The sequence below is a fragment of the Centroberyx affinis genome, unplaced genomic scaffold (genome assembly GCF_046629955.1).
Source record: "Centroberyx affinis isolate AG114_WGS23_722 - 3 ecotype Tasmania unplaced genomic scaffold, CSIRO-AGI_Caff_v1 ptg005713l_1, whole genome shotgun sequence".
In the NCBI taxonomy this organism is placed as follows: domain Eukaryota; kingdom Metazoa; phylum Chordata; class Actinopteri; order Beryciformes; family Berycidae; genus Centroberyx; species Centroberyx affinis.
Genome location: NW_027282886.1, coordinates 3,777 through 20,000, shown reverse-complemented (window position 1 = coordinate 20,000; position 16,224 = coordinate 3,777). Strand labels below are relative to the sequence as shown.

At 39.7% G+C, this 16,224-nt stretch overlaps 1 protein-coding gene across 1 annotated transcript in view; it reads right to left on the bottom strand.

Annotated features, from left to right (window-relative positions):
- LOC139667699 (uncharacterized) overlaps positions 1 to 4,343 on the bottom strand; it is a 17,987-nt gene extending 13,644 nt beyond the window's left edge. The window contains 3 exon segments of the mRNA XM_071547191.1: positions 1,937 to 3,287; positions 3,289 to 3,610; positions 4,275 to 4,343. Of these exon segments, the coding sequence (XP_071403292.1) occupies positions 1,937 to 3,287; positions 3,289 to 3,608 (1,671 nt within the window). The 5' untranslated portion in view covers positions 3,609 to 3,610; positions 4,275 to 4,343.
- Between the last annotated feature and the right edge of the window lie 11,881 nt (positions 4,344 to 16,224).

Genomic DNA, 16,224 nt, shown 5'->3' with positions numbered 1-16,224 from the left:
GGATCTAACATTTAATAAATCTCTCTCCATCCATCTCTCCATCCCATAATTTCCCATTTCACATCAATCCTTCTCTCCATCTCTCCCTTTGCTCTTGCTCTTCACCTTTACCTTTCCATGAATATTCCGCTACCCCATCCCTCCAACTTCTGTACCAATCACTTCAAAATATGACTGAAATTAATATTGTATTGGCTTTTTTGTTTTCCATTCCATTTTGTTTTCCATAATTGGTGGGACTAGGTAGAACTTTGATACGCACATCCAAAAAGAATCCAATGAGTCCAAGTTATGTTGACAAAAAGTATTTATTGAATACCTCCAAAAATAAGGGCGGTTCAAAAAATGTAAATCAGCATTTCTAGCATTGTAGTTTCAGAAAAAAACCCCAAAAGGATCAAAAAGATAAGGCAAGATTCAATAACTAATGTGGTTCAAAGACAATATGCCCTTCCTAGTCCCTCACCAAACATTTTTCCCCCAACCATTTCCTACTTCCAGTCTATAATACCTGACACCCCTGAATGAACATCGTCCCTCCCATCCACATGCAATTCTCAGGACTAAAGCAAGGTGGGGTAGATGAATACTCTAGACTGAAGCATACACACGTAACATAAATATACAGTATGTAAACAATCCAAAATAGCAGAAAACAAATCTCCATGAAGTATTTACATTACTTCTCAGAAAACTATAATGGCTCCAACAAATATAGTTCTTACTTATGATAGTAAGTACCATACATGTGAATATAATACAATGTAGCTACAGCAATTTGATTTTAGAAATGATGCCATAATCTTATTCTAAACACAAATACTCCATAGTCAAACTACATATACAGAAACAGATTATTAACAAGTGACAACACAATATTGCTACTGTTACAAAATTCTATGAGATAATAAAATATTTGATTCCACATAATCAGGGCAATGAAGATTACATTCAACAAATTATATGGTGCCGATTACTAAATACCTGACCAATTTTATCATCAATAACAATCTATTAGCTACTCTTTTCTTCAAATTTCAATAGTTGGTAATTAAAATATTTGTGTCTCTAATATTTTTGCAGTCAAATCACTGTAATCTTGTCAAGTGTAACAGATTACTTGCCAAACCTGCAAGTGAAAAGATATACAAAAACTTTGCTGAACTCATTCTGTGTGTTTGACAGGAGTGATGATCAGAGGAGAATAATCATAAGAACTGGGGCTAAAGACCTAAACATCTTCACTTCTCAGAGAAGGTGCAGCCAGTGAAAGAGTAGAGATCAGAGAGTAGATCAGAGATCAATCTACAAACACCCCAACCTTTTAGGCTTCTTTCTCAGTGAGAGACTAACACTGGGATTATCTAGAGCCTGGTAGTCATTTCCATCTCTCAGCCGTATAACCCAGTACCCTTTCTTGGGGCTATAAGAGATATTTTCTGTATATGAGTAAGTATACAGAAAGGGTTTATAAACAAGTGACAACACAATCCTGTTACTGTTAAAAAATTGTATGAAATCTTTTATCCCACATAATCAGGGCAATGAAGATTACTTTATTAAAAAAAAAAAAAAAAAAAAAAATATAATATATATATATATATATATATATATATATATATATATATATATATATATATATATATATACTGTATATGGTGCAGATTACTAAATACCTGATTCAGATTTATAATCAGTAACAATCTATTGTACTACTCTAAATGAATTGTGCAATCTTGGTATTTTCATGTATTATTGGATTAGTTTTTTTTCCAAAATGTATAGAATGGTAAATTGAACAGATAGGTTTACATTTGAATAGTTAGCCAGCTGTTTCCAGTGGTATTTTGCAGTCAGATCACTGTAATCTTGTAAGATTACTTGCCAAACCTGCATTTGAAAAGATACCATATTTTGCCGGTTCAAACTGAACTCATGCTGTGTGTTTGACAGGAGTGATCATCAGAGGGGCAGCTTTATCATAACTGGGGCTAAAGAATGGATAGATCTTCTCCTTGAAGGTGCAGCCAGTGAAAGAGTAGATCATAGTCTCGGCCTCCACATCATAGAAGGACACCAGTCCCTCCTCATAATCTACAAACACCCCGACCTTCTCAGGCTTCTGTCTCAGGGAGAGACTAACACTGGGATCATCTAGAGCCTCGTAGTCATTTCCATCTCTTAGCAATATAATCCAGTGGCCTTTCTTGGGGCTGTATGAGATATTTCCCTTCCTGTTGATTGACTCTCTAACTACTCCTAAATCCCATTCATCCCCTTTTACCTGAACCTCAAAGTAGAATCTCCCTGCAGAGAAACCTTCTTTTCCCAGGACATCGATATGTTCATCAAACCTCTCTGGTTTGTCAGGGAGATTCTGAAGTGTGTCTCCACATTTCACCTGTTTCCCATCCTCAGACAGGATGAGTTCAGGGTGTGCTGTATTAGGGTCAAGGGTCACATCCACTGCATACAGCTGCTGGATCCTCTTCAGCCTAATGTCTTCTGGCAGCTTCTCCAGATCTTCCTTAATCAGCTCTATGTCTTTAAGCAGAGTCATCATTTCTTTAGTGAGTGTCTCCTCCAGCTGAGCCACAGCTCTCCTCACTGTCTCCACACACAGATGACTGCGGACACTGATGCCAGACCAGTTGTAGGTGTGTGGAGAGGAGGAGCAGGATGGGAAGCTCTGGAGGAGGTGGAGGTGGTCTTCAGTGTGTGAGAGACGCTCCAGCTCAGTGCTTCTCCTCTGGAGCTCACTGATTTCCTGCTCCAGCTCTTTGATGAACCCTTCAGCCTGTTTCTCTGCTGCTCTCTGCTTCTCTTCAATCACCTCAATCAGCTCAGCCTGGTTTCTTTGAATGGAGGCCACCAGAGCAGTGAAGACCTCAACACTCTTAGCTATTGCTTCCTCTGTGTCTTTCTTGTTGAGCTGCACTGACGCTTTCATCTCCTGAAGCTTCTGTTGTCGTTCTTGTATCATCTCCTGTACTTCTGCCTTCTTCTTCCCCAGCTGAGCCTTCTTCTCTTCATACTCTTCCTCCAAAGGGACTGTATCATGAGTCTTATGTTCTGTACACATGACACAAACACATATCTGGTCATTCCTGCAGAAAAGATCTAAAAACTTGTCATGTTTCTTACACATCCTGTCCTCCAGGTTCTCCACAGGATTGATCAGCTTGTGTCTCTTCAGGGCTGCAACTCTCTGATGAGGCTCTAGGTGAGTCTCACAATAAGAGGCCAAACACACCAGGCAGGACTTCAAGGCCTTGGTGCTTGGTGCCAGAGCAGAAGTCACAGGGAACCTCCACTGGCTTGGCAGCTTCTTGTGTGTGGCTTTCACTGCTGGCAGCTTTCACATCAACAGACTTCCTGAACTGAGCTGCCATTTCAGAGATCAAAGTATTGACAAAGAAATCTGGTCTGTTGGCAAAAGACTTTTTACACATTGGACAATGGCACTGGTCATTGTTGTCCCAATATCTGGTGATACAGGCTTTACAGAAGTTGTGTCCACATGGAGTAGAGACAGGCTCAGTGAAAACATCCAGACAGATAGAGCACAGGAACTGCTCTTCAGACAGGAGACTGATGGCTGAGGCCATTTCTAGAGGAGAGGAGAGGAAAAGAGAGGAGAGGAGAGGAGACAAGGAGGGGAGGAGAGTCTTTAATATGTCATTGATCGTTCCATCAGTTCAGTGTCTTTTGCAATCCTCACATATAGATATTCCTACTAATAAAGGACAACTGAAATTACTAGAGTGTATTTTGTTATTATAACCACTTTTTCTGATTGAAACTAAGCCATTTTGCCAGCATTACTGTAATCTGATTACAAAAATGGTAAGTGTGATTCATTACAGTTACTAACAAAAAGGTCAATCGAATTCCAGATGCATTTTAGAAATGGTCCATTAGTTGATTACTATAAACAGGTTGAGAATGAGAATACAAATTTACACCATCTGAAATCATGATTGTTGTCGATGGCAACACTATTACAGAGACCTAAATTATTCGCTTCACTCTAAACTCATTTTAATACTGTGGCTAATAATGTTAGCTGATTGCTTAACAAATAGTATATTAAAGACAAAATTATGAACAAAAACATGATGCCTAATTTATTACAGTGAGTAAGCTGTTCAAACTGCATGAAATGTTGTTAACATGAGACAGTAGATTTATAAAATGTAATAGCTCTAAACATCCAGCACATCAGAAATCTAGTGAACACATGAACAGAATATGATTATGAAGTTAAACTTCACCTGTATATGGATGCTGTCTCTGCTCTCTCTTTTTGTGTGAAACTTTAAAACAAAACAGTCCGTTTGCTGTAGAGCAAAATAACTTTCAGTTTCATTTCAGTGAAAAAAGACTGAGATGTCTCTCCCCTTCAAGTTAACCCTTTAATAGCTGAGTGTTTGCTAGCCAGTAAGAACTTATCAACTTTAAATAACAACTTGATTCATAGACGGATTTCCCTTTAATTTTTGATGCAGGGAAGAATGTTGGTTGGGGTTTTTTAGGGGAGTGTTACACATGAGTTTTTCACAGGTGAAAGAATCAGTGTTGAATCACACTGGGACTCAAACAGTAGAAGTTGAGATCAGGAAGTAGTAGTAAGCAATTTCAATCAGGAGAGTAGGATGAATGCTCGAATGAAAAAATTTAGGAGTACATCTGGGATAGACGTAGGAATTAGGATGTCCCCCTGGGGAGTTCCTCTGGATGGGTGGGAGGGACGAAGGTAAGCACAGGGACCGGAATGACAGCAGCAACGGCATAGATCTGAGAGAAGGGCAATAGCATAGAAGGTGACATGTATATACTCCCGTCACTTAGACTATTGGCTCTTTGAAAAAGAGAGGGAAGTGACGGCTAACTCTGATTGGTTCTCTGGAAAAAGAGGGAAAGTGTTCACCAACTCTGATTGGGTAAAGAGAAAGCATGAATGAATTATAAGTTGTCTTCCTGATTGAAATTGCGTAATACGTCACAAAAAATGTATTCAGCCTCCTATTGTGCTTACACCAATTGGTGCAACTTACTGTATATCACACATACTGACCATGCCCATGCATTGATTGTATGATTGGTGCACTGAAAATGATCGCTCTAAACAAAGTAGATTTGAGTCACCATGTGGACCCTGATTTCACTGATGCTGTTTACCAGGCTGTTCTCTCCAGAAAGGAGAGAGACCATTCTCCCTGGTTTTGTGTGTGAAGCACACAGAGCTACTGTATCACAACCTGAGAAATAATAATAAGGAATTATACTCAAAACATTGTTTTTCAAAAGGTGTCATGTATAATGATATGTCTAACCCTTGAAAAACTTAACGACCTACAGCTGATGACATGGCAACACTGTAGAAACAAATACATCCCAGTGTACTGAGTCATATAAACTATCTATGTGTGTGTGTGTGTGTGTGTGTGTGTGTGTGTGTGTGTACATGCGTACTGAAACTTTTCACCTAGTTTAAACTCATCCTTAAGCGTAGCTAAACATAATGTCATTATGTAAACACTATGTAACCCATTATCTACAGGGTCAGAGTGAAGGTACAGCGGTATCAGAGGGGTTTACTCTACACATATGAACTAAAATGTATTGTCAGACACATTGAGATAATAATAAATGCTGCACTGATGACACATACAGACAGGCATATTGCAGAAGTTCAGGAAGGTTTTCATGGTGTTGCTTGAAGGAGGCTGAGACATGATGCAGCAAAATGCAAACACCACCTCCTCTGTACTTTTGTTATTTGTGGGCTTGCTGCAAGCAAACTCCATTCAAGTTGCATCTAATCTCGCAAATTAAAAGGACATACACAATCATTGACGGAATGTTTAGAGACCAGTGGAGCAGGTGGGGCCATTCTCACTGACCAGAGTCGTTAGCAGATACACACGCAGCTCTCTATCTCTCCTTCTGCCCAGATAGCTGGCCACATTCACACCACAGCTACCACACACACACACACACACACACACACACACACACACAGCTACTGGTACGTATATAGTACCAGTACCAGTCAGAGGCGATTCTAGTCTGATGGGGCCCCAGGCAGAAAATCCCATGGGGCCCTTCTGACCGACTTTAGTTGCCATTACGTTCCCCAGAACACCTATTAAATAATCCATTATCAATCAAAAAGTGCTTATAGAATCTAAACATTTTTATTTTCACACATTTATATTACAGTAACAGCAAAAAATAAATTAACTTCTTAGTTATAATAGAAACTTATTTAAATACTTAAAAAATAAGATAAATGTAAGCAACTTAAAATAAAAGTATAAAAGTATTAATTAAGTATTCATATTCTCCCAATTAGTTATTCATTATTATAGTAAAATGGCCTTATTTATTTATATTATCCTAGCATTTTTTTTCTTCTTTTTTAAATCATTATTCCATTTGATTAAGTTTACTTAAATTTACTTAACTTTAATCAGTTTCACAGGCTGGTTTCACCAAAGCTTCAACTATTTATTTACATTAGATTTTAATTAGTCTTATATGATCTTGAAGTTCATATGTTTAGATTTGGAGGCAAAGCCAGCTGACAGCTGACAGCTATTAGCTATTAGCTAGTCAAGTGCCTCGCCAACTTCTAAAACAAATGTTAGCTAGGCTACACATTACCACAGTCCTGCTTTCTTTTCTCTTCCTCTTTTTTCTTTTTCTTTCTTTTTTAACAATTCCTGATAATATCTGATAATTCCTCTTCATCTTGCATGGCTGTGCTGCGCAGCTGCGCTGGGCAAAGAGACATGAATGGCATGGGGCCCCTTTAGGGAGGTTTCCTACTACTGATTGTCCTGCAACGGTACCGTAGTTTAGGGGGGTTCCCACATTTTGGGACATTGCTGTGGACTGAAGTGAGTCAGCCCTTGGAGGCCCCCTCATGCTGGGGGCCCCAAGCAGTTGCCTGCCTTGCCTGTCCATAAAATTTGCCTCTGGTACCAATACATTTACCAGTATGTGCCAGTACCAGTACGAATATAGTCGGCCACACACACACACACACACACACACACACACACACACACACACACACACACACACACACACACACACACAGCTAGAATCGCTCTAGCAACCACCTAGAAGCACCCTAGCAACCACGTAGAACACCCTAACAACCAATTTGAAACATCATAGCGACCATCTAGAATCACCCCAGCAACCACATAGTACACCCTAGCAACCACCTAGAAACACCCTAGAAACCACCTACAACCACCTAGATATATCCTAGCAACCAGAACTCTACAGCAAGCCCACGTATTTTCTCCAGGAAATGTATTCTAGTTTGTATAGCACTTATGAACTCATCAGTTCATAGCATGTGCCTGCATTTGTTTACTCTACCTGATGTGTTGAAGCTGGACGGAGTGGGATGTAACACTCAGTCCTTTACCACAGTGCTGCTGCACAAGTTTCACTGTAGTGGAGACAGTGACTTTACCCAAATACACCACTAGAGGGAGCAATCTGCACATCTTTCACACAACCAGCAGCCTGCATCCACAGCTGCACTGCACTCTGTCAATCTCTCTCTCTCTCTCTGTGTGTATGTGTGTGTGTGTGTGTGTGTGTGTGTGTGTGTGTGTGTGTGTGTGTGTTGCTATGGCAACCGCCGAAGACAAATCTCCCAAGTGGAAAAAAAAAAATCTGCTCAAAGACAAGAGTCCTTTGCCAAAACATGATAATGCTGTATTAGTTGTTCAGGGAAGAGAAGAAAAGAAAGGAAGAAAAAAAACCCCCAATAAAAAAACAAGTACACTGATGCCAAATAGGGATCTCTTTGTCTGAATTCACAATGCCAGCCAAATTAGACTTTAACTGGACTTCTTTTGACAGGTGCATTTAAGAGAAAAGACTTTTAACTAGTTGTTGATCTAGATCTCATATTTTCCATGCAATGAAAATACAATTTTTTGTCATGTAGGTTTAAACAATTATTTTCTGTTCTTGTGTAAATGCAGTCTGTGTAGAACAGACCCAAGGAATCATCTGTGAATGCATGCAAGTCCTGTTTAACACATTACAAAAATACAAGCCAAAAATTTGTTAAAGTTATGATGCATGCAGTTGTAAGGTGTAAATGGTACAGACTTGCCCTCACTAACACTAGAGCATGAGCTTCTCTGCATATAGCATCAGTAAGGAAGCTAATGGGCATGGTAACCATGACAACTGAATTCAAGGCTTGTTTATGAAGTTTCACTCAAACTAGTGAGGATACACTAGCTACTTGTGGTGCAACTAAGTGAAGGAACCAACTATTTAAAAACTGGTAGCTACAGCGGCTCCACTACGGATTTTCACCCGTACTCGGGAACCAACATCTTTAACATCTTTTCACTGTGTCTAACACTGGGAGCTTTTTGATCAGTGGTGTCTTTCCACATATAGCTGCAACCAATCACAATGTGCAGTTAATTGGAATAGATAGTCAGTTTGATATCTGGTTAGCCAGGCTTCTCCTAGCTATCTCTGTGAGAGGTTTTAGTGTAAGACACATTGTTCTGTGTAAGTCAATGGGTAGAACATGGCTAAGGATAAGGGATTGAATCCCACTGCACCAACTCATGAAAACCTATGCATGAATGCATGACATATGTTGTGTCAACCAGCACGCTGTTATCTAAGGCGTAGGGATTTGCATCACATGTTAAGCATTTTAAATGGCAACTGTAGGTGAAAAAATAGGATTTATTGACAGGGGAAATCCAGCCTCTGTCTGCCCACTGCAGCTTGAAGCCTTGTCCTGCCAAGAGTCCACTGGCACAGACAGCTACTCTGCACATGCAGCCTCCCTCCTCCCGCCTCCCCCCTCCCCCTCTACACACTGTACTGCATTGTGAGGACATTTCCCCCCTTCCAGAAATGTATTTTTTCTCTCTCTGTGCTGTGTGTGTGTGTGTGTGTGTGTGTGTGAGCTGGAGTTTTCCCTTCATTATCGTACCAGCAGCTGTCTAGGAGCATGAGGTCACAGTGGCCCCAGAATGCATCACCTCACTCTGTAAGCACACAGTCATGTTTAAAAGGCGAGCCTCGGAATGGGGTCCAGTGATGTTTAAGGTTAGGATTAAGATTTTGAGTAGATGCACACTGGAAAATTTTGGACTAAATAAAAAAAAATGTAGAGGCTTTCAAGGAGCACCATCAACTTTAAACCCTGGGTGGAGCGGCTGTTTAGTTGAAGAAATCTGGTAGCTTGCATCCTTCTTTAGCGGCGAAGCTTAAAGGAATACCTTGAAATGTAAAACTTTAATCTGTTATATTTCATCGCTAGACACTGCTCGACTCTGATTGATTCTACTCTACTGTGCTTCTCTGCCCTTCAACTCCACTCAACTCTGTTCTGCTCTACTCTACTGTACTCTATGCTACTTTACTCTATGCTACTCTTCCTTTCTCCCATCCCCTCTGTAGTAAATACCAACCTGCGTCCTAAACGGGTGGCATGTGCAGTGTGGCATTCCTTCAGACTAGCCTTCTAATCCCTGTCATTCAACTGCTGACATTTTCCTTTACAGCTCTGTGCCAGAACAGGCCTGATACACAGATTAGGTTTCTGCCGGATCCTATTGAAGCTGTTTTTCTAGCTTAGTATCCGAGGTTCAAGAGTGATTTTAGGGAAGTGTGGGGGATTAGAGTAAAATTGGAGAGGGGAAGAGAGCTGTAATTGACAGCTGACATTGTCTTCCATGTGTAGCAAATATTTTATGAGCCTGGGAGCAAGCCAAACCAGCGGTAATGAACTGTAAAATGTCAAAAATACATTGGGGTGAATGCAATTTCTGGAGAGATAGCTATTTACAATTACAGGGTTACTGCAGGACACTAATGATACAGTATGTGTTTTGAGGACTACTACTGCAGCGAGCATACATAATGAAACATAATGAAAACATGGGAGCTATATTAAAGCATAAGAAGAGTGACCCAATATCCAAGGTCTTGCTCTGTATTCTGTGTTAACTGGGAGTGTCTGAGTTGAAACAGTTTGATGATGAATTCATGGGGGGAGCTCCTTGGTTTTCTGGCACCAAACACAACAACACAAGCCACACAGCTGTGGGACACTCTTTCTGGGTCCCTCCCTCTCGCTCCTACCCCCCCATCCCTCCCTTCACCCATCCTTTCCTAGAAGCATTACCTCACAGCACATTAGGCAGAGCCGGAAGTGTCACCTGGGGAGTGTGTTTGTGTGTGTTTGAGTATCTGTGTGTGTACTTGTGTGTGTGAGAGCGAGCAGGCAAGCGACTAAGAGAGCGAGAGACAGAAACACTGACTGTGTGTTACTGAAACATTTGTGTTTAAATGTGCCATTTAAACAGCTTAGGGCAGAGTACAGAGTAATCTCTCTCTTTCTCTCTCTCTCTCTCTTTTACACACACACACACACACACACACACACACCTACACACACATACATATACACTATCTCTCTCTCTCTCTCTGAACTTCTCTCTGAATTCCACTCACTTGTCCAGCTATTTGCAAAGCCACAAAAATTAATGTGTAATCAAAGACACTCTGTGCTAAATGTGGACACATCACTTTCAGGATCAGATCAGTCACTCCTTGTGCTTTTCCAAGCATTCAGATTGTATTCAGCAACTGTTTTGCCCTCTTTCTGATATTAAACGTTCATGGTTTGAGATATTTGTCCCAAAGCGGGCAATTAGTTTTGCAACAGAAGTAAAGCACAGGGATATAAAAAACAAAGCCAACCAGGTCTACAACATTATGGACTTTATAATGAATGCACAAGTCCAGTGGACTTTCAGTTCATCTGGGTTCAGGGAAGCAACTACTGACAACATTGAATGACAATACAACACACAAACTTTCAGGGTCACCACAGTGATCACTAACAAGCAAGAAAACTTGGTGTTTCATATAATTGAATCAGCACATCAGCAGCAAGGTTCAATAATCTCCTAGGTCCTGAATTCAGGAGGGCAATAGCTGTTGAACTGTTTTCTGTAACTGTAAGTGTAAGGTTTTATCTATTTGAATTGACTCAAAGGTATGAAAGGATAATTTCATTTAATGTGATATTGAAATAAATCTTTAGGTGAAATAGGTTTGCTAATTCACACTGCAAACATCATGCAGAATCTAGCGAATGCTAAAGCTGAATTTTAGGAGTGGCAATCACATGTTGAATAATGCGAGGTCACATCAACATAAGTCAACACCAGAACCATGTGCCCTGTGATTCCCATTCATTATTCATTTTATTATGTTGAAGAGCCTATGCTGATTGGAGAACTAAAGCATGCATTACAGTTTACCCGGTTGTGAGACTGGATATTAAATGAAAATGACATCCATATCAGGCTGGGGGCAAAACAGTAGCTGAGAATTGATTTTGAATGCTTGAAGTAACAAGTGGAGACACTAATTTATCTTATCTCTCTATCTTAAGTATATTTTTACAGGGGCAAAGCAGATTAATTGACATTTCTGTAAATGCGACAGTACTGTTGTACCTGGGCATGGTTTTAAAAACCATTAAAACGGATGTTCTTGCTTGTGATATCACCATTTTTGGCATAGTGAAATTCACTAAATATTCCAAGGACTATACCATGCCATATCACAGCAAAGGAAGAAAGTTGGGTGTGTGTTCTTGAATACACTTGAATTTTTGTGATTTTGCTAACAGTTACCTAAATTTTTTTTATCCCAGAGAGGTTGCTGTTAACAAAACCATGAAATACAGAGAGCATAACAACAGCAGTCATAACTGGTTATGACTGCTGTTGGTCATCTAAACATCCTCAAGGCTGGAGTGTGTGAGAGTGGCTGTGTATACCATCAGTCAAAATACTGTAAAACAGCTATGATTTAAATGTCACTGCCTCCCTAGGCCCACCCAGAGAGAATGGAGCAATTACACTGAGAGTGGTTTCCATCTCTTGCTATCTGTGTGTTACACACTCGTTCTCTCTTCTCTCCGCCCCCCTCATTGTGTCTGCTGGTTTTCCTGGACCTCAGATGACTCGTCTACACGAGTAGTCTCTCCCTCTTTCACTTTCTGTCTGTCTTTTCTCTCTGTTCCTCTGTGTCCTCTTTTGTTGCAGTTAAAATGTACATTTCACTGTGACTCCCATTATCCAATCAGGCCAAGAGGCAATGAGCACAAACTCCACTGAAAACTGCTATTTTCTGGTTTTGTATAGACTTATCAGACTTTTGGGGTATGAGGTGATATGCAAATTTCTAAAATACATATTATTAAGACTTTTCAGTAAAACCCTGCACTATTTCCCACCTTTACAAAATAGTCCTTTACTGGGCATTATCCATCATATCACAGGTTATGATTTGATGACATTTTAATGTCTGATCCGCTGTAGTCTCACCCGTCACACCAAACTGAATAGCTACAGCAGCTGGTGGCTAGCAATGTAAAGAGAATAAAGTATGGCAGATTTCTTTGTAATAACAAATTGTCTAAGAGGCAGTCTACAGTAAATTCACCAAGATGAGTATCTGACTATCCCATTCAGCCCAGATGGTTTCAGTGTGCACTGCCAGAAGGATTGCCGTTTTTCAGTTTTCAGTTTCATAATTTGTCATTATTTTGACATCACATGCTACACATTCTAGTCTATTATGGATTCTACCAATAAAAGTCAGAATTACAGAAAGTACTTTTGCTGGATTTCAACACACGTGTTGCTCAAGTAGATACATTTTATCGTTTGTTTCTTGTTAAGTTCATTAGTGTTATCCTGTAGCCTGCTAGCAGCCAGCATTAGCTAAAGGTTAGACCTTTTACAGCTCGGGAAGTCTTGGTAGATCTTGCCATTTGCCTCTGAATGGGCTCTGGATCAAACTTTTATGACTGCATTTTCTGTATTTGTTTTAATATTAGCTAGTCAGCTGCATTTGTAGGCAAAATACACATATACAGCTTTATGGGTTTAATTAACCACTGAGATGTCAATAAAGATACTCTTCGAACCCACCCACATTCACCGTGGATGCAGAAAAATTGTATTTTTTCAAACGTAGTAATTTAAAAAACGAAACAATTTGAGTATATTTATTAGTCTTTATAGGCATATTCATATCATAACACTAAATTAAAGTCACTGGGGTTTAACAGCGACTGGTCTAAACACAAAGCAATGCTCAAATTTGTAGGGGATCTTCAATATCAGATAAAGAAGTGGTTGTTATTCTCCATCATCCAGATATGATCTCTGAGTACCCAAAAGGGATCAGAGGTGTTTTTTTTTATGGTAGGTCCACCCATGGCAAGAGCATTAGTGTGTTTATCCTGGGTTACAGAGCAAGACTGAAGTTCAAAAATGTGACTGACTGTTATTAAGAGCCCCTGTCCCAGAAGTGAGCAGTGAGCAACAGGCACGCTCTTCTCTCATTCACACTGACGTCTCCACATACTGGCTTTGAATGTTTTTCTTTTCTTTTTCTCTTTATGACTCTGAGTGCAGGTTCATGTCACAGTGCTGAGGGGTGTGTGTGCACGTGTGTGTGTGTGAGGGTCATTATGATGTCATGACGTCTGCTGGTGTTAGGGCTGAACCTGAGAAACGCACACACACATACACACACACACACACCCACTAGCTAGCTTAGACACTAACTCTATATGTCTGTGTGTATCTCTGCACCTGTGTGAGCATATGTGTGTTTCTGGCCATGGCTGTGTGAATATATGTGTGTGTGTGTGTGCGTGCATGCACATATGTGTTTGGTGGATTCAAACAGAGGCTTGAATCTGTGTGTGTTTGTCCCGGTATCTGTCCTTGTGGCCTTGTGTGTATGTGCATCTATCAATTTAGAATTTTTGTTTAGTTGAGTGTGTATGTGACTGTGAGAGTGGAGCTAATTGATGCATGATACATTAAAACAAAGACTTCCACACACTTAAACACACATGCACACAGACACGGACGCGTGCACACACACACACACACACACACACACACACACATGCACACAGGGAGCAATGGGTTAGGGAATAATGGATTTTAACAGGAGTGCAGTAATCTGACCTAATTTCGGTAACTATAATTGGTTACAGTTACTGAGAAAGCACAGTAATTCGATTGATTCTCTTGAAATAAATCTGCATAACCTTCCAAAACCTACATGCCATTATGCACACACACACACACACACACACACACACACCTCTAAAAGCATCTAAAGGAGTGTTTACACTGTTTTGCACTACAGACACCAGATAGACGGAGGTCACAGCTCGTTACAGCAAAAACAAACACATAACAGTTAAGGAATGCTTTTCAGAAATAAAGTATTTTAGAGTAACATTCAAGGATCGGGAGTGTCCTGAAATTCCAATTTGCGGGAAGTTTTGCAAGCCAGAAATCTGAGCACCTGGCAAAGTAATCGTTGAGTCATTTCAACCAAATATAGTATTTTGTGCTATTTTATCCTTTGGGGCAGTAAGAGTCTTACTTATTGTAGCTTGAATATATATAACAAACCAGGCTTTCAATTAAAATGACTTTGTAGACATTATTAGTACAATATTGGGGATGTAATTTACAGAAATGCTGCTCTTTCCACCCTTAAACCCCTAGACACGGTTTATCATTCTGCCCTCAGATTTATTACTGGTGATAGCTATGGTACTCACCATTGTATTCTCTACAATAAGGTGGGTTGGTCTTCTCTGGCAGAGAGGTGTAATAAACATTGGTATTTGTTTATATATAAAGCCCTCGTTGGAAAGCTACCACCCTACATTTCAATGTTGTTGGACTGGAAGCTTGGACCCTATCAAACTCGCTCAAATGACTTGCTTATGCTTAAGGTCCCCCAAGCACGGTCTAAATTTGGACAATCAGCCTTTTATTTTAGTGCTCCAAATTCCTGGAATGATCTTCAACACACACTAAAAACCAATACTCTACTAACCTATGGACAATTTAAAACCATGATCACAAACCTCCCTGCCTCAATGTGTAACTGTTTTAATTGATTTTCTTTATTGTCATCTATGTCTTGTCCTATTTATTTAATACTTTGAACTTGTTTGTAACTCGACATCATTGTAAATGAGGGCAACCTCAATGGTTATTCAAGTTTAAATAAAGGTTTGAAATGAAATGAAATGAAATATTTTTAGATTGTAACATTTTTTATTTCAGAGACTTTTGTCAATTTGATTAAGTGAGACGTAGTAAGAGAAACTTTTAAACAAGGCAGGGTGTAAATGACCCTTTATTTGAGTGTCATTTGTTTTTTGTATTTGTCAGCATTGCATACATTTGCATATGCATTGGTTTCTTGCAATGGTATGGTTTTCATTGTTTACATGTAAAACACAGAGGCGCTTTTATTTTGAAATTTAAAAGGAAGTCTTAAGGTTCTGTGCGCAAGTCACAAAAAGGAAGGAGAAGTCTGGCACGCGGGGAAAGTTTGGTACGCGGGGAGAAATATTAACGCTAAATGTAGGGTATTAAACCTGCCTTTTGTATGTTGACAAGTTTGTTGTTTTTGATGTTCATCAGTGCCATGAATAATTTCGCTGTTTGTAACTACGGGAAGAGCATGTTGTAAGCTTGCTAGTTTTAAGTTAGCCGACGTAGCCAGCAAACGTCAATACTCCGTACTTCATATCATAAGGGGAAGTTTTGTTTGCCCGTAACGAGTGTCTACGAAGAAGATGTCCATACCGTACTGATTTAGCACCTCAGTTGGAGAGTGAACAAGGTATGAATATGAATCTTATTGTCATCAGTGTTTTATTTCATGGTTTGTTATTTCTCATTGAAACTGAATAACCATGCTGTCCGCTAGCTTAAATGATATATAGCCTTAGCCAAAATTCGCGGCTATTTATGCCTCGTTAACGTGCACTGTACACTTTGTTTTCCTCTTTTATATGTTGATGTATGGTGTTTTGTAATTGAACAAGCACAAATGTAATGCATAAGAACTGAGTCAGTAACTAAAACCAAGCTATTTTAAGGATAGTTTTGTTGTTTTCTCTGACAATGGTATGATTGTAAAGGGATATTTCACTGTTTCTTTATTCAGCTCTTACGGTGTGAAATGGGTTTGAATAAATTCAAGAAACATCAGTCAAGGAGTTTGACCATCATCTTTCTGGGGATGCTACACAGGGCTATACAGCTATATTGTCATATCCGTCACTGCATGCTACATCCACCT